This window comes from Cyprinus carpio, chromosome B4, assembly GCF_018340385.1.
Source record: "Cyprinus carpio isolate SPL01 chromosome B4, ASM1834038v1, whole genome shotgun sequence".
Taxonomy (NCBI): domain Eukaryota; kingdom Metazoa; phylum Chordata; class Actinopteri; order Cypriniformes; family Cyprinidae; genus Cyprinus; species Cyprinus carpio.
Genome location: NC_056600.1, coordinates 3,839,817 through 3,857,811, shown reverse-complemented (window position 1 = coordinate 3,857,811; position 17,995 = coordinate 3,839,817). Strand labels below are relative to the sequence as shown.

Here is a 17,995-nt window from a genome sequence, read left to right as displayed (position 1 = left end):
GTTGAGCATGAAAGGAAACAAACTGATGCTTATTGAGTGATTGATGGCAGCACGGATGACAGACAGCTTAATGAGACTAACAAGAGTTGAAATTAAATGTCAATTAGTGGTGAAAATTAAATTCCCTCCCTTTCATCAAAGACCTGCTCACATTTCCCTTCCATCTCTGGAGAACTACTGTGAAAAAAAAAAGACTAAATAGCTTCCTCTCTCTGTAGTTTTGTAGCAGGCTGACAGTATCATAGAAAAAGAACGATATCTGGCTTGAATTCAGAGCAGATCGTAATGACTGGCAGTGTCATGAATATGCACAAATTGTTCGTTTCTTTCTCTCTCTCTGAGTTACGTCTCTGTGTGCCAATGTTGAGACAATAATCACCATTCTATATGCCATCTTATGCTAATGAGGACACTTCGGCTACATAATATATGTACATCTGACTGCATTACTCAAGCCAAGCTTGGAAAAACATCAGCATCTCTCTGTCAACATCAGCACTTGAACTGAAGCATTCAGGCCTGTTTTTACAGCTAAAATAAGAAATAGATCATTGCATTTGCAACCAAATGACACCCGATCAGTATTCTGTCATTCTGCAAAGCAGGCGTACTGTATCTCAGATGTATACATGTACTGTATCTGTAAAAATATATAAACACTTCAAAAATCCAGACATGTTATTTCATTTGTGTGTGTGTGTGTGTGTGTGTGTGTGTGTGTGTGTGTGTGTGTGTGTGTGTGTGTGTGTGTGTGTGTGTTATATATTTAATATATAATTTGTTGTGGTCTGTACCCTCCTTATGCTTCTGGCTTCTATTTACTGTATAAACAAATACAGTCATTTAGATGAAATGTAAATATTGATGTATAAACAATATTAATATGCATAAACAAACATATTAACATATCAATACATATGCATATTTAATATGAATACAATATAAATCAAATATTGACACATAGTTTAGTATATATAAAATAAATAAATACATGCATAAATAAATAAATACATAAAATAAATAAATAAATAAATAGATAAATAGAAATTACATATGAATACAACGTGGGTAATGTGAATTAGCAAGATCTCTCTTCTTGAATTTCTAATTCAATTTAACATTATAGATAAAATATGATTAAAAAATGAAATTAGTCAACCATGTAAAATCATTAAAATTCTATAAACACAAACACACATTTCCTCTTTTTATTGCTTTTTTTGTAATTTCTTTTTTTCTATTTGTAATCTTTTTCTGGTAATAATTTTTTAATCACCAACAGGAGACAATTAGATTTTAAATTAAAAATATGAATAAGTGAGGATTAAATTAAACACCAGCTTTTCATTGTCTTTCTAATAGGTGCAGTTTCACAACCTCACAAGTATCATCTTTCTCAATACATAATAATATCACAAGATATATTAAAATTTAGCTTGAAATAGCAAGACTGCAATTTTTATTAACACATTACATATCTGATAAAGTACTTAAAGATCAAACAGAAAAGGCACCGTTTGACAGAATGAGGCGTCTGCTTGTGGTTGCTGCAAAAGAGCCAAAAAGCCAATCCTTCTGACCGGCTTCCAGACAGCACATTTCTGAACCCATCACTGCAATTTCTCCAAGCTGATGGGATTCCTGAACTTCAAAATGAGACTGACACTCATGCTGTCCGAGACCCGATGCCCTCTTTCCCCGAGTCATTACGGATCACACAGCGGCCCTGTTTGCTGTCACTGCTCCAATACTTGTTTTTAAACAATTCGGATTTATTTGAGAAAAGGCTAAACACACCCTGACATCAGTTATTTTATTTCGAACCGTTCTCCCCTCTATAATTTTCAGCAGGTTAGTCTTTGTGTAAGCGCTCGTCTTGTGGAAGAAAGAGTCAAAGCATGCACGGCACTAGAGACTAGTCTTATTGTTGGCAATAAGACGGAGCGTGAAATCGCATTAAGAGTTGCGGCTGAGGTTCTGCCACCTTGTGCTCTCCAGGGCTCGCTGGATACGGTTTGCTGGAAAGGCGAGACCAGCTGAGCTCTTGACACCAATCTAACAACAGTCGGATTTGTCTCGTCAGCCGGAGCAGCCAGGTGTGGCGTCTGCACAGGAAGTCAGGCTTGTGGAAGTCAGACTTGTGCGTTTATTTGGACTTCTTGTTTCAGCAGAGCCATGGCAAGGTGCGAGTCCCAGCTGAGGACGCTGGGTTTTAATTACGACTCAGTCAGGGTACTAAATTACACAGCGCAGCAGAGGAGTCTCCCACACAGAGAGAGTGGATTCATTGCTTTCAGTGCACGAGGCCACATGGAGAAATAAAAAAGAAACAAGTCCAGCTCATATTCTACAAAACCTAAAGAACCAAATGAGATAATATATTTAAAATAATTTTCTGCCTATACCGCACATCCCCACCTCAATTTCCATTGTTGTGATTTAAATAAAATAAAATAAAAATAATTACATTTAAAAATATACAATTACATAAATGATAAAATATAAAATAAAACAAAATTAAATTAAATAATAACAATGACAAAAATAATGAATCAATATGAACATTAATATTAACTATATAATAATATTTAAATAAGTATTCATACATCATTGTAGTATTGTGGCACAACCTTCGATTTATTATATATAGTATATATATATATATATATATATATATATATATTGCATTGCATTTTTATGAAAACAGTAAGAAACTTAATATGAATCGCCATTAAAAACATAATGTGAATTACAAGAACTAACTAACAAACTACAGTAACTAAATAAATAAAAGAACATATCTTAATGCATTACAATCGAAATTAGTCTACATTTTCTTTATGTAAATTTTGGATTTTTAGGCAAAATATAAACAAAACATGCTTCCAAGTTAGTAAACTTCTCCATTTGTGCTTCCCTTAAAAACAAACAAACAAATGCTTCCAAGAAAGCAGACAAAGATCTGAATCATTCTCTTTTTTCCTGTGCTCGCCAAAGATAGATGGATGGATGGATGGATGGATTATTATTATTATTATTAAAAATAAGTAAATAAATAAATCTAAGGATGCCAGTATGCATATTAGAACCACCAGTCTGGTTTGACCAAGTTAAAGCAAGTCCAGCACTGCACAGAATTGCACAGAATTTGGTCTCACAGAAAAGAGAGACAAATCTGTACGTTAAGTGCCTGTCACAGGGTTAAAACTGCATGTCACAAGGCCAGAAGATGTTGTAATAAAAGCTGAGCATGTGAATTCCAGCTTGACACCGGGTTTCTGAGGGCATGATGGGAAAAAAGCAGCTCCTTTAGCATTCACAGCATGGCACTCCAAACACCGACTGCCGTCTTCAAAAAACCCTTTACTCCATTATGTCTCCTGTCTGTGAAGACTAGCACTCTTATGTCTGAGAGATCAATGAGTCTGAAGAGAGTGCGTGATCTTCACAAGTGAGATGATGAACCACAAAACTCTCAGTACAGCAGAGAACGTCAGACTTCCATCGTTCAGCTAATAATGCCATGCCTGTTACCCAGCGAGAGCTAATAGTGCTGTTATTTAGGGAGATGAAGAAACATTTCTTTGTCTTTTTATCAGACACACATGGGAGTTTGTTCACTTTTGCATTCTTATCTAGAGTTTAAAGTGCTTCTGCACAGCACTGCAATAGCACCTCATCCTCATATGTTGTAAAGTTAAAGATAGCATTCCTACTCAATTAGTCACTGCATCATTTTTGCATAAAATGAACTTGTCACATCACAAGCGGCTGCTGGAGCTCACTTCTCCTCAAATGACCAGCTCTCATTGAAAATGAATGACTTCCAGTTGCTTTGTCACTGCGAATCGTGCTCAGTGTGACCGAGATGGAGTGAGAACAGGAACTTTACAACAAAGACGACGAGATAGAAAGAGTTCACAAGCAGCATTTGGATTTGTAGGACAGTCTGTGAAGAGTCTCAAACTACAAAATAGTTATAAACAGCATCTCAACGGTTAGTATTTTATACTTAAACCATGTGTTCCAAATCACACACTCATTCAGTCGCTGACTAATACTTATGTATTAAGATTAAATATATATTTAAATCACACACTCATTCAGTCGCTGACTAATACTTATGTATTAAGATTAAATATATATTTATATTATAAACGATCATTCAGAAGTTAAAGGTTAGGAAATTTAATTGTTTATTTAATTATTTACCCATAATTTGATTTTTTTATACTTTTAGTCAAATTATTACTTTTATACTTTTATTTAGAAATTAATACATTTATTAAGCAAAAACATTTTTAAAAACAAAATGTTGACAGAAGTGTTTTAAAGTTACTTAGAAAAATAATTAATATTTATAACATATTTGAACACATTAATAATAATAAAAATAATATATTTGTTGTACACATTTTTTAAGTTTGGGATCAGTAAATTATTTAAGAAAATAAATTAATACTAAAATTCCAAGTTGCCAAGGCTTTTTTCATATTTCTTATTTTAAATGTTACTAAATGTACAAATGTTCGATGTACTAAAATAACTGAAACTGAAATAAGAATGAATAAATGACATAGACATCTATGAAAACAAAAATAACAAAAACACAACAAAATTCAAACTAAGGCTCAAAATATGGATAAAACCTATTTTAGTATCTCAGTGATACTAAAATAACACTGATCCAAATCAACAACACTTTTGACAAGTCTATAAACAGGAAGAAAAACAAAAGGAAATGCACACATAAAGCCGTCCACTATCTCCTATGCATCAGTGTCATCTTCTTCAAACCCTCAGTGCTTTTGAATGCTGTAGATGACATAAATAACTAAATAAAAGTGCAACTCTGCATAATGTGAAAATCCCTACAATCAAGCGGCTGAAGGGACGGATCGGCTCTTGGGAAAACAACGCCACAATTTTCTCACCGCCCATGTCAACACTAATGTGCATCCATATCGTTGTGAAGCGTTTTTTTTTATCTTTACGTACCCGCCTCAAAAAAAGACACACCGCTGGCCACAGTCCCGTCAGGACAAAAAAAAAATCGCTTTCACATCCACAGAAAGCCAGGTAGAAGTGTTGTTTCAAATATTTATAGACTCCTACACAGCGCAGACATTAAATATAACACACGGCAGGCCTTCCATACCGCAGTTTTCTAAATGAAACCATCGATTGCCAGCATCGATATGTCTAATGACTGAAGACAGTGAAGCGGAGCTGAAACGCCAGGCTCGTCTGTACTGAAGTTGCGGATGGTTTCTCATTAGGTCAATGAGTGAGTAAACAAGGGCTGTTAGTTGCACAATAACTTCCACCACCGGTGCAGAAACACACAAACAAGAGTATCGAGAGTACTCTCTGACGATTTCATTAATGAGAAGTGGGCGGAATCGTGACCTTTGCATCATCAACATGGAAAACAATCTGCTGGCGTGGAATCAATCACGAGGCTGCGTGTCGTAGTGACACGGATCACAGCAGCAGAGTAATTAAAGAGGCCTGATTGCTTGTAAAGAGCGACACTCTGTAGAGTAGATGGAGACGAGTGGACGCCTGGGAAATATATATTCATAGACTGGAGGAGATGAACAGTTATAATATCCAACCACATATACAGTCTACATAAAAAACTAACTGAACTGGCACTTCAAAAAATGACCACAATATTTAATTTTATTTAAAATTAATATTTAATTTTATTATAGAGAGGGAGAGAGAGAGAGAGAGAGAAGAGAGAGAGAGAGAGAGAGAGAGAGTGAGAGAGAGAGAGAGAGAGAGAGAAATTTTGAAAAAAAAAAAAAAAAAACTAGCAAGACACATGATTTGAGGGATAACTCATGTCCGGAGCACAAAAATTTGTTAAACGCTGAGGTTTAATATTTAAGGTTAAAGGGCTTCTCAAGTCCCTAAACCTAATTCTGAACACTAGTAACAGTGATGCTTACCTTAGCAAACACCAAAAGTGCTCTATTTAGTCAGTTTTAATTACCCACATCTCCCGAAGCTTAAACACAGTTGTAAAAACACAGCCCTGGGCTCAGTGTCCCCTGATTCTGCACACATGACCTGTATTATGAGTCCTGTGCTTCGTTTCTTTTGGTATGTTACATTGGCCTCGTGGCTTGCTCTACCGCATGCATTAAAATGAGAGAGGTGTTGCACACAGAGAGGTCTGCATCAGCTGTGGCAGCCTGTCGATAACATTTCCACATGCGAATGGAAGTGGAAGGAAGCTTCATAATGAGAGCAAAACGATATCAATTAGACAGCTAAAGCTGTCATTATTCACTGTGCAATCATTATTTTCATATAGACATGCCCTATAAAAACCAAGCTGAACAAATTTAGTCAGATCTGACATAACAAATCTCTCATATACACATTGTGTACAGATGAATATATGCAAACCAACACATACAATGATGATTATAATAAGGCATTAAAGCATGTAGCCTTAGTTAAAATGTAATTTTGCATTAAAGCATGTGGCTACAATGAGACATAAAAATGCACCTGGCATTTTGTGCCACTACAAACTCCATCACTGGCTGACATCAAAATCTATTGTGACCGCCACACTGACCTCGATTCTTCATTCAGTAAAACACAAGCAGGAGAGATCGTTCACAAACATGATGCTGCATACAGAGTAAACATTAAACAAATATTCACAAACAACTGAAAACATATCAAAAAGTAAAGGTTCCTCCATTATATAATAATAAAATATGTTTATAGTTAGAGTTATTTTATTTATATACTTTATTTTCAGGAAATTTGTCTTGGATTCAAAGCTGTAATAATACATAAAATGACACAGTGCAACACAACAACATTTAAGGGGAAAAAAATAAATAAATAATAAAAAATGAAAAGGCAATTGTGACTTTTTCTCTTACAATTCTGACTTTTTCCACAATTTTCTCAGAATTGTGAAATGTAAACAGAATTCTGAGAAGAAATCTACATTGGGAGATGTAAACTCGGTATTATGTGAAAAAAGTCGTAGTTAAACAAAAAAAATTTGGAGAGTTCTGAATTCTGAGAATTGCGACTTATCTTACAATTCTGACTTTTTTTTCCCCCTCAGAATTGTGAGATCTAAACACAATTCTGACATTTAAACTCAAACACACATACAGAGTTGCTACTGTCTTGCAATGACAGCTGTCAGTGTGAAAACCTTGTCCCAAGATGTTTTAGATCAATTTTGGACACGGAAGGACCATCATTCAAGTGGAACCTAAATATGACAAGGGTAATATAAATATTTTTTTAAATAAATATGTAAAAATACAGATCACAATGCAAACAGGGTTTCAAAACGCGTTCTCAACAGCCGGCACCTGACACGTCTTCTTCTTTTTGCTTTATGGCAGATTGCAGACTTACAGTACAAGACATACTGTAAGTGCATTACCCCCACCTATCTCTCAAGTGGACAACTGACACTCCTAATTGAGATTGTAGATAGAGTGTCAACTTGAGAGATAGGTGGTGGTAATGCACTTATAAGTCTGCGATCCACCATAAAGCAAGAAGTAGAAGACGACGCATCAGGCGCCAGCTGTTGAGAAAATGCACTCAGGACAGTTAGCACAGTGCAGTGAAAATCAGAGGTAAAAAAAGCATATAAATACTGTTCAGTTTTTTGCAAGGACCGATTGTTTTGTATCTTTACACATCAATGTATCGTCATGAGACGCAGGGTTTAATTTGGTTTTGTTTGTGTATTTTTTTTTTTTTTTGACTCTCAAAACCATGATTCCCATCCACTTCCATTATATGACTGACAGACTGCAACAGTTTGATGTAAAAATCTTAATTTGTGTTCTACTGAAGAAACAAAGTCACTTACATCTTGGATGCCCTGGGGGCAAGTAGATAAACATCAAATTTTTAGTTTTGGGTGAATTACGTATCCCTTTAATGGGAGTATGGCAACCAGAAAATAATCATTTTCGACTTCATTGGTATTGGGGTTGAATGCTTAGGGACATTTTTCGCAGTTTTGTGTGGGTTTAGGAAATGTAATAAAATTAATTCCATTGCCCATCCTTTCAGGATACCTGGAATCAGTGTTTCAAGTACCCCAAGCACATAATTTTTCGCTTTTTGTAGCATAATCACCATCAAACCGATATAAGTTTCGGATCTTCCAATGTTTCTCTATGGCACTGAAACAGGATATAATTTTTGGTTTTTTTTGGCTTAATTATGATTTTGAGGGTAGGGGCTTACCGATAGGTCAAATGCAAGATATAAACTCACAAGATTCAATTCAGATTTGTAAGATGAAGATTTCTGAGGAAAAAAGTCATAAGTGTGAGGTAGAAAGTCACAGTTACCTTTAATTTTTATCCTGTGGAGGAAACAAGCTTTTTATTTATCTGCTACAACTAAGTTGCTAAAAGAGTGTGCAGCTATCATGAGGACTGCTGGGTGTGATGATTTGTTTGTGTGTTTGAAGAAACAGTGTGATGAAGTTTTCCGCTCTCTGATGGTGCTGTTGCTGTGTTTCAGGTGCGAAAAACAACTCATACTGCGAATGGATGAGACGTCACAAAATGTGATTGGTGGCGATGTGTGTGATGTATAATTATGTTCATTAAGTAAAGCACATTCTTTCAGACGTGGTGGAAGCCGAGGGTTGCGTTCGTTCCCCTGGTGCACTTTTCTAAGCGCATATTCACAAAGACATTAAAATCCTGTGTTACTCACAATGGCTTTCTTACTGCTCAACGGCAAATTTCATTCTCCTCTATAGATTTAGTAGATTTAATAGCAGCTCTGCTCTCAGTGTGTTATTTCTTTTTGTATTATATAGTTGGTCATATTGTGGATTTTCCTGCTCATTTGAAACAATAAAAGTTTGATGTGCAGTGTAGAGATAATCTAATGTTAGCATTGCAGCTCCATCTACAACTAAGCTGCACAAACATCAGTTTATTAACATATTAACACTCACATTTACATATCATTGCCTATGCAGTATTCAGCCATGAACAAAAAAAGGTTAAGTGTGTAAACCTTGAAATAGACTGTGCTACAAACAATTCAACAGCTTCCTCCAGTGAAAAAGTCCATCCCTTTTTGTCCTCTTACATCAAAACCAATTTTTTGGAACAATTTTTTTGCTTGTAAACAATGCTTGATCTGTGCATATCTCTCTCCTGATTCAGAGTATTTCTTTGGAGAAATCAATATGGATAGAGGTCTTGTATTTTAACAAGATTTTGTTCAAGATTTTAATTGGTGGACTGGAGTGGTGTGGATTATTGTGATGTTTTCATCAGCAGTTTGGACTCTCGTTCTGATGGCACCCATTCACTGTAGAGGATCCATTGGTGAGCAAGTGCTACATTTCTCCAAATCAGATGAAGAAACAAACTCATCTACAAACTGGATGGTGTCAGAGTAAGTACGTTTTTAGTAAATTTAGATTTTTGGTGAACTATTCCTTTAAAATATGCTGTCATGCGCCTCAGCAGATGGCTGCGTTCTCTGAATTCTAATATTGCAGCTCAAGGTGGATATTCAAGCTCTGCTGACCGACACAGGCGCTTTGTCACTTTGTTAGTCTGACCCTGGTATGTCTGGGCTCATTTTGTTGGGTGAGGTTGTAGGATTGTAGCAGTCTCTCATGAGCAGTGACGCACTCAGGTGGACAAGATCTCTGCGTCACTCGCTCTGTGCTGCCCTCAAATTAGCGCAGTGACTCATGACACACACTGAGCTTCCTCTCCATCTGACCAGTGTGTGTGTGTGTGTGTGTGTGTTATCTATGTGTCAATTGTTTTTTGGTGTGCTTAAATATTGTTGTTACAACATTCCCACCAGCATACTGTATCATATCAAATGTAGAGATCAGCTCACATTATTTTTTAAACAACAAAACTAGTTATTTTTATTTTTATTAAGGGTTTGTAGTTATTTTTATTTTTTTTGGTATGGCTTTTAATTAAGATTTGATTTTGGTTAAGATTTTTGTTAATGTATTATTGTTTAAAAATTTTATGTATTTTTATTTTTGTTTTTGTTTAAAAATAGTTATCATGTTTATATCATTTGTTAACCTACATTAATTTCATTTAAAAATATGCTATTGTTCATTGTTAATTCATCTTCATTCATAACATATGAAAAACTTAGGAGGCCCAATAATGTTTTTAGGTGCCAAAGAATAAACGTGTTTTATTTATTTTACGATTATTATTTATTTATTTTTATTTACATTTTAACATTTCAATCATACCTTGACTTTATCAGCATTTTTAATCCATCTTGTAGATGAAACCTGGGAACTCACTTAAAGTGGGAACTAAATGTCTTTTTCCAGCTTTGAAATCTACAGTCACAAAGAAGTGTTCATTACACAGAGTCTGTACCAGTATCATGGAGCATAAGCTCACTTGGCCACTGAGTGTAGCTTTCCTCCTACATGAGACAACAGTAAAACTGTAGATCTCTGATAAAATAGCCTTTTGATGTTAATTCAGGTTCATTTGTACAATTAGTAAAATAGAAAGATTATGATTTTGGGTGTAACTTGCCCTTTCACTGAGGCGCTACGGCGACCGCGGCCCTGCCCCATTAACGAGCGCCAAAACTGTACTTGTTTGAATTTCGTTATGAATTCATTAAACACGTTTTATGCACAAGCTTCTTGCGATTACTTACGGCAGTTGCACTTCAAAAATAAACACGCATTAAAGAACACAGACCAAGATCTTGTTAGAAGAAGCCATATTATTAATTATATACACGAGAATTGTTAACGATATTGTCAAATACACAGCTGACAGCTTTACTGTTCTAGTTTGTTCAAGTTGTGCACGAAATAAAATTTTTCCGTCTCCGTCATGTCTCTCCTCGCTGCACGCGGAGCTGCGTTTTATCAGACTGTGTGCGTCAGCACTGGTGTGCGGCAGAGATGAGGACTGAACTCTCTTTTTCCACTAAACCTTAATGCGCTCGTCTCAGTTTAATACGTGAACATAAAAATTTGATTAGGAAAAAGGCATTACATTCAAATTTTTAAGTTATAACATGTAAATATCTACCCAGAACGCAATAACACTCGGGCTGATTCTGGCTGAAATGCGTCTCTGTCGGTTCAGCTCAGCATCGGTGAGAAGATAATGGGCCAGAGCCACGCCGACTCTACAAAAACACTTCTGGCTGACAGACGGCTTTTTTCTCTATGGGGCCGATCTCGGCTGAAAGCTGTTGTACACGCGGCAGGTCCACGCTCGGTGTAGTTGTGTGTATAACCTTCGGCCCGAGTTCGTTTATCACAGACGGGCCACTGCTAGAATGAAGCAAATCAGCCGCCTGAGAAGTTTTTTTTAGTGGTAAAATCCTGAGGAGCTTTCGGCGGGTCAGCAAAAACTTCACTCGCAAATTAATATTTATGGTTGCAGATGCAAACGTTTTAGTTGCAGTTTGGAGCCCTGTATTTGTTTATATTGATTTATTTCATTTAAAAATGTTCTATTGTTTATTGTTATTATATTTTCGATTATTAAATACATTTTGTGTAAGGTTTTTTTTTTGTATACATAAGCTATCTAGTTTAATTATTTTTTTTTATGTGTATGGTTATTTTTTGTTTTTATATTAACACTGATATTAATATTAGATTATGATGCAAACATCAAGCAGAAGGACATGGTTAAAAACAGCTCAACGAAAAAAAAAATGGCAGTTGAAAATCAATGGACCAATCAGATGAATCTGGAAGAGGTTCAGATATCTTGAACCTATCGAATGTTTACAGTTGCAACTTTACCAAACAAGTTTTAACTATGTCAGAAAAACTAACACAACTGTTAGTTTTTCTAATAATTCTGTTAAATTATGCTGAGCTCTGTCTAGATTTTTTAATGCAAGAGTCTGTTCTGTGTGAACATGCCACATGTGGCCTCTTATAAGACAGGAGAGAAGAAAGTAAGGTTCGATGAAGTCAGACACTGGAAACGGTCCAAATGTCACCCAGACGTCTGTCTGAAGGCTTACGGCGGGAACACACTTTGTTTGCATTGACTGCTCAAGCTGTGGAACCTGACAGCCTCACAGAGATGTGACACTTCCTGTCCATACAAAGCAACACGCTTAGGCCATGCTTCAAACCATTTCGCTTTTGTTGCATTTTCCTTTTAAAGGAATAGTTCACACTAAAATGAACATTTGCAGATAATGTACTCACCCTCAGGCCATCTAAGATGTACAGTAGATGAGTACAGTAGATGAGCTCACCAATGGATCCTCTGCAGTGAATGGGTGCCGTCAGAATGAGAGTCAAAACAGCTGATAAAAACATCACAAGTAATCCACTCACCTCCAGTGCATTAATTAATGCTTGTAAGAAACAAACAATTTCTTCTTGTTAAAATACAAGTTCATAGTCCATAATAACACTTCCTCCAGGGAAAAAGTCCATCCTCTCTCATATTCTTTCATATCAAAATCCACCAACATATTTGTTTAGAACTATTTTGGACTGTTTTCTCTGCTTGATCTGTGCAGATTTCCCTCCTGATTCAGACAAGACAAATTTTCATTACAGAAAGCAATATTATGGATAGAGGACTCTTACAAACACACAGCTTTTCACTTCACAAGACATTAATTGCTGGACTGGAGTGGTGTGGATTACTTGTGGATTATTGTGATGTTTTTATCGGCTGTTTGGACTCTCATTCTGACGGCACCCATTCACTGCAGAGCATCCATTGGTGAGCAAGTGATGTGATGCTACATTTCTCCAAATCTGATGAAGAAACAAACTCATCTACATCTTAGACTGCTTGAGGGTGAGTACATTTTCAGCAAATTTTCATTTCTGGGTGAAACTTTAATTTAAAACCAACAACCCTTTTAAATATGAATCGGTGAAAACAGCAAAATGGACAGAAATAATACATTGAATGCAAGCAAATCTTACCAGTGCACTTTTTAAGGCTTCCTGGCCGCTTTCCATGCATCCCCAGCTTACATCCAAAGTTCTCCTCCCAGAACTCAGCAAACCACACGTTTCTTCTGTTGTTGGAGAGCGAGCGGCTCCGGAAGTAGCGATCGAACGCTGAGGAGAGAGGGGTGAAGAAAACAAGAAGATAAGCACCTAAAAGAATGACACACATTTGTGTCAGTGAAGTGGCAGAGCATCCTCAGTGGTATTCCTGTCTGGATGTCTGCATCTAATCCCTGTCCCCACAGACACAATTATACAATGTGTTCTGACAAAAGTGCTCTAATTGGTGGGTCTATTCCCGAGCTGGTGCCTGCAGGCCTGAGAGCCGGCGCTTGAGGGACAGCGCTATGATTACTTGAGTGCAGACAACGACCAGAAGGAGGCTCGGAAGCGCTTGGCGCTTTATGGATATGGTATTAAGTGTCAGACCATGATGCTAATTGTTCGCAATGCTTGTGTGTCACCATTGGAGAGCAGGAATAAATATCTCCACTAAGTCTGAGCAATGTAATCTAGAGAAGATGAGATGCACATTAACTAAACTCCTAAGCTGCAATGCAACTGAATCAGTTCTCTATGATTGTTGACTTCTAAACAGGCAAGTAAATGAACTTCATGTAATAGTGGACTAATAGCATGAATTTATATATACTGAGCCACTTTTTGATATTGAGATGACTACGATTTTTGTCCAGTAGACATGAACTGACAAAGGAATAAAATAAAAAAAAAGTTTCATGAGTTTTTCATAACTAGAAAAAAATATGCAATATTGAAATTTTAATGGCTTACCATAACTTAAGGCTTTATTTCTTACAGTTAGGTGAGCATTGAAATTTCCAGATATTTGCACATTTTTGTTTTAATATTTCTTTACATCAGCTCCTGGCTCTAAATACTAACCCTTTTGTTTATTTCTGTTACTAACACTTAATATTTTTGATCAATTGTCACATATACACTACTGTTCAAAAGTCTGAGGGTCAGTAAGATTTTTATTGTGTCTGTTTATGGCTCATGCTACCTGCTGAATAAAAAGTATTTTTTCTTATATATTTTTTCTTAGAAAAAATACTTTTTTATTCAGCAGGTTGCAAGAGCCAAAATGACAGTAACAGCATTTATAAAGTTACAAAATATTTATATTTAAATATTTTTCTGTTTAAAGAATCCTGACAAAAAAGTATCTGTTTTCACAAAAATATGAAGCAGCACAACTATTTTCAGCACTGTTAATAAGCAATGTTTGCTGAGCAGCAAATCATCATATTAGAATGATTTCTGAAGGATCATGTGACACTGAAGACTGGAGTAATGATGCTGAAAATTCAGCTTTGCATCACAGGAATGAATTACATTTTAAACATATCTAAATAGGAAACATTTATTTTAAATTGCAATAATTTACTGTATTTTTGAGCAAATAAATGCAGCCTTGGTGAGCAAAAGATTTTTGAACAGGAGTGCTTTAGTCAGTTATGTTTTCACATGTACGTACCCTCCACCGTGGCACGTTTGGGCAGGATGGTAATGGCTCCTTCTGCCACTCTCTCCTGCTGAATGACTGGTGAGATCTTGGAGCCCCAGCTGTCAGACCCCACCCACAGGAAATGACCCGTCTGGTTGCTCCTCTTGGCAGCATCCAGCACTCGTCTGCAGACATAAACAATGATACATCAGCTTCAAACAACAGAAAACACTGCCAGCAGATCCATTTCTCACGCCTGACGCTGCGCTGTATCTTATCTGCGGTTCAGATAAATGTATGTCAGGAGCTGCTGGCATCTGTTTGCTGTAACTCACTGACTGATATACAAATAAAGACGCTCTCGATCCTCACTCATGGGAGAGATTCGGATGGGCCCTGAGAATCTAAAGCTGGGATTTCAATGGTCAGCCTTGAGAAGGTCCTGTCCAGCTGTCCACTTCTCACTCATGTATTGTGTATATATTTTATTGAGAGGGATTTGAGAGAGAAGACAGGAGCGCTGTCAAGTTGCTAGCACATTCTGTCATTGTCAAACATGACGAGAGAAGCAACTGGAAAGAACGAAAGTAACTGAGGATTATGACCAACCATTTTGTCACTGAAGGCCACATTCAAAAAATGAAATTGTGGAAACCAATGTGTTATGGAAAGGTCTGATGCAGCATCAAAGTAAATGCTTATCATCTAACAAATAAAAATCTACATATAATAAAATAAGAGAGATTTTTTTTTAAATTGAATATATACAGTAAAAAAAAATTTAACCCATAGGTCATTTTTTTGTAGTCAGATCAAACAATTATTCAAAAAAGACATTCAGCTGATCATTTGTTAATATTTTTATAGTTATTCTTTTTATTCTATAGTTATTTTTTATAGTTTTTTATGTTTTTTTTTTTTGTTTGTTTAGTTTTTTTTTAAATTGTAGTCAAACCAAATTGTTAATTTAGGTTATATTATAGAATATTTGATCAATTATTTGATTAGTTGAATCAAATAATTGAGATACTATTGTATATACATACATTGTATTAGTTTAATCAATAATTAAGTAATTAAATAGTTAAAAATGTAAATAATTAGCATTTTCAGTTTTTATTTTAATTTTAAGTTTTAGTATTTTTGTCACTGTAATTTGTATTAGTTTTTTTTTAAGTATGTCTTTATAGTTTTAATTAATTTTACATTTCATATTTAGTTATTTTAGTACATTGTTGTTGTCAAAGTTTTGTTTTTCCCAAAGGTTTTTATTACAAATAACAAAAAAAAGAAATTTAAATTGGCCCTATTTTTTAATGTACATTGCAGTTAAAAATATTGATTAAAAACAAATTAAAATAATATTTTATATGCTTGGAAAAAACATTTGACAACTCAAATCAATGTTATTTTAGTATTACTGTAATATTATTAGAGTTTATATTTCAAATTAGTATTTTCTGTTTTGTTTTGTTAGTTTGTTTAGTAAAAAGTAAAATTATTATGATTAATAAAATGTCTTTAATCATGAAAGAAATATAGTATTTGTATCACTTGTGCAGCAGGATCAAACTCGGAGAAAATGAACCAACCACTTTCCCTCTTTAATTTTTTATGGTCTCTGCATTTTTCACAGTGAGAACTAGTTAGTCTGCACTTGGTCAATCTGTTAATAAGCCCTTACCATTGGTTTCTTCTTAACTATAAAAGTCTACATAACTTGAGTGTGAGGTCAGTTTAGCATTTGCCTTCGGGGTCTATAAATAAAAATTGTACTGCTCAGCAGCTGTTATATCAGCAAACATATGTATAGATGGCAGGAAAGCCAAAGTTTTCGAGTCCGTTCAGAGCTAAATCTAAGGGCACAGAGCAGCACCTCGGGGAAAGACCAGCGCAATCTGAAGACATGGAGGAAATTAAAGCATCCCTCCCTCCAGGCTCAGAGAGCCTCGCTTTACATCCTCACCAGCATTTTTAATTGCTTTCCTTCTGTATGAAGGTGCAGTAAAGTTGGATGATATACAGGTGGCAACTGAGATAAAGGCAGGAGCTGAGCAAAGGCTGCTGGGAGGGATGATACTTTAGGAGAAATGCGTTAATGAGTCTGTTGTAGCTGTTCCTCCCCTCTTCCTCGCTCTATATCACTGGCTGTGTTCAGAATAGCATGCTGCTATATTAATTTGTCTGACTTTTTTTTTTTTTTTGAAAGTAAACTTTCTGCAGTCCACAATGCAATACAATTGAGTCAGGGTTATACTTAACTAAAACAAAAATATTTTTATATATATTTTATATATGTGTGTGTGTGTGTGTGTGTGTGTGTGTGTGTGTGTGTGTGTGTGTGTGTGTGTGTGCGTGTGTGTGTGAGTATAAAAGTAATAGAAGTCTATGGAAAGTCCCCACAATTCACAGGATTTTTTTTTTTTTCCTTTTTTTGGCAAGCATATTATTTTTTTATTGATTTGTTTCATTGCAATTTTTTTGTGTGATTTGTAATAAAAATTATATTGATTTTTTTTGTACTAAAATAACTAAAACAGAACAAAATAATGAACTATAAAGACATAAAAAAGTATTAAAAAGCACAATAATAACCGAAATTAAAAAATGTAATTAAAATATTACTAAAAAAACATATCTACATTATACACTGTATATATATTCAATATATAGCTATAATATGTAATTACAATAGTATCTCAGTGATACTAAAATAACACTCATAGTTGACAATTGTGAGTTGATCTCACTACCAAAAATTAAGATTAAAACACACACACACAAAGAGTAATATTTATATATTTATCTGATTCATGCGGTGGCCGAGAGAGCTCAAAGCGTTGCAAATAGAAAAAACACCTACAAATTAAAACAACTTCATCAATATGACAACATATGCGCTACAAATGCTCACAACACAAACAAACAAAGAAACACACTGCAAATAAAATTCTTTATTTGTTTGCATTGTGAGCATTTGCAGCACCTGCTATCAAACTGATGAAGATGTTTTCTTGATTTGCTGGTGCTTTTTCTATTTGCATGTGTTTTCTGAAGGTGCAGCGCGTTGAGCTCTCTCAGCCACTGTAGATTCAGCTGCTTTAGTTGTTATGTTTAAAGAATGGTAGGCAGTATAAAGTATACTGTATACTACACACTATTCATTATGCAAGTATTATATTCTGAACACAGCCAGCTTTCTTTCTACTTCCTCTTTCCTTTCTTCCTCAAGGCACTGATAAAAGGTTTCTCTCAGCTGGAGATCTTTAAGAGAGCAGTGAATGGTTAGACAGGAAATGTCTTTCAAGAACAGAAAGGCGACACCTGATATCGTCCTCATTTGCGAACATGATGATGGCCCGGGCGTTGGGGGTCTCCAGGAGCCGGCGGATGATCTTGTCGAATTCCCCAGGCCTCGGCTCTCGAGGGATCTTCAGAGACTGTGCGATACACACACCACCTAGACAGAGGAGGAGACTGAGAATTAGGCTTTGTTCAGTCTGCACACAAAATCCCATTAGTTTTCCAAATCCAGCCATTTG

At 35.6% G+C, this 17,995-nt stretch overlaps 1 protein-coding gene across 3 annotated transcripts in view; it reads right to left on the bottom strand.

Annotated features, from left to right (window-relative positions):
* LOC109104261 (metabotropic glutamate receptor 8-like) overlaps positions 1 to 17,995 on the bottom strand; it is a 189,148-nt gene that overhangs the window by 40,223 nt on the left and 130,930 nt on the right. For all 3 annotated transcript variants that reach the window (XM_042721648.1, XM_042721649.1, XM_042721650.1), the window contains 3 exons: positions 17,778 to 17,913; positions 14,484 to 14,638; positions 12,959 to 13,096 (listed from right to left, as the gene is read on the bottom strand). In XM_042721648.1, the coding sequence (XP_042577582.1) occupies positions 12,959 to 13,096; positions 14,484 to 14,638; positions 17,778 to 17,913 (429 nt within the window). The remainder of the gene's footprint in view (positions 1 to 12,958; positions 13,097 to 14,483; positions 14,639 to 17,777; positions 17,914 to 17,995) is intronic.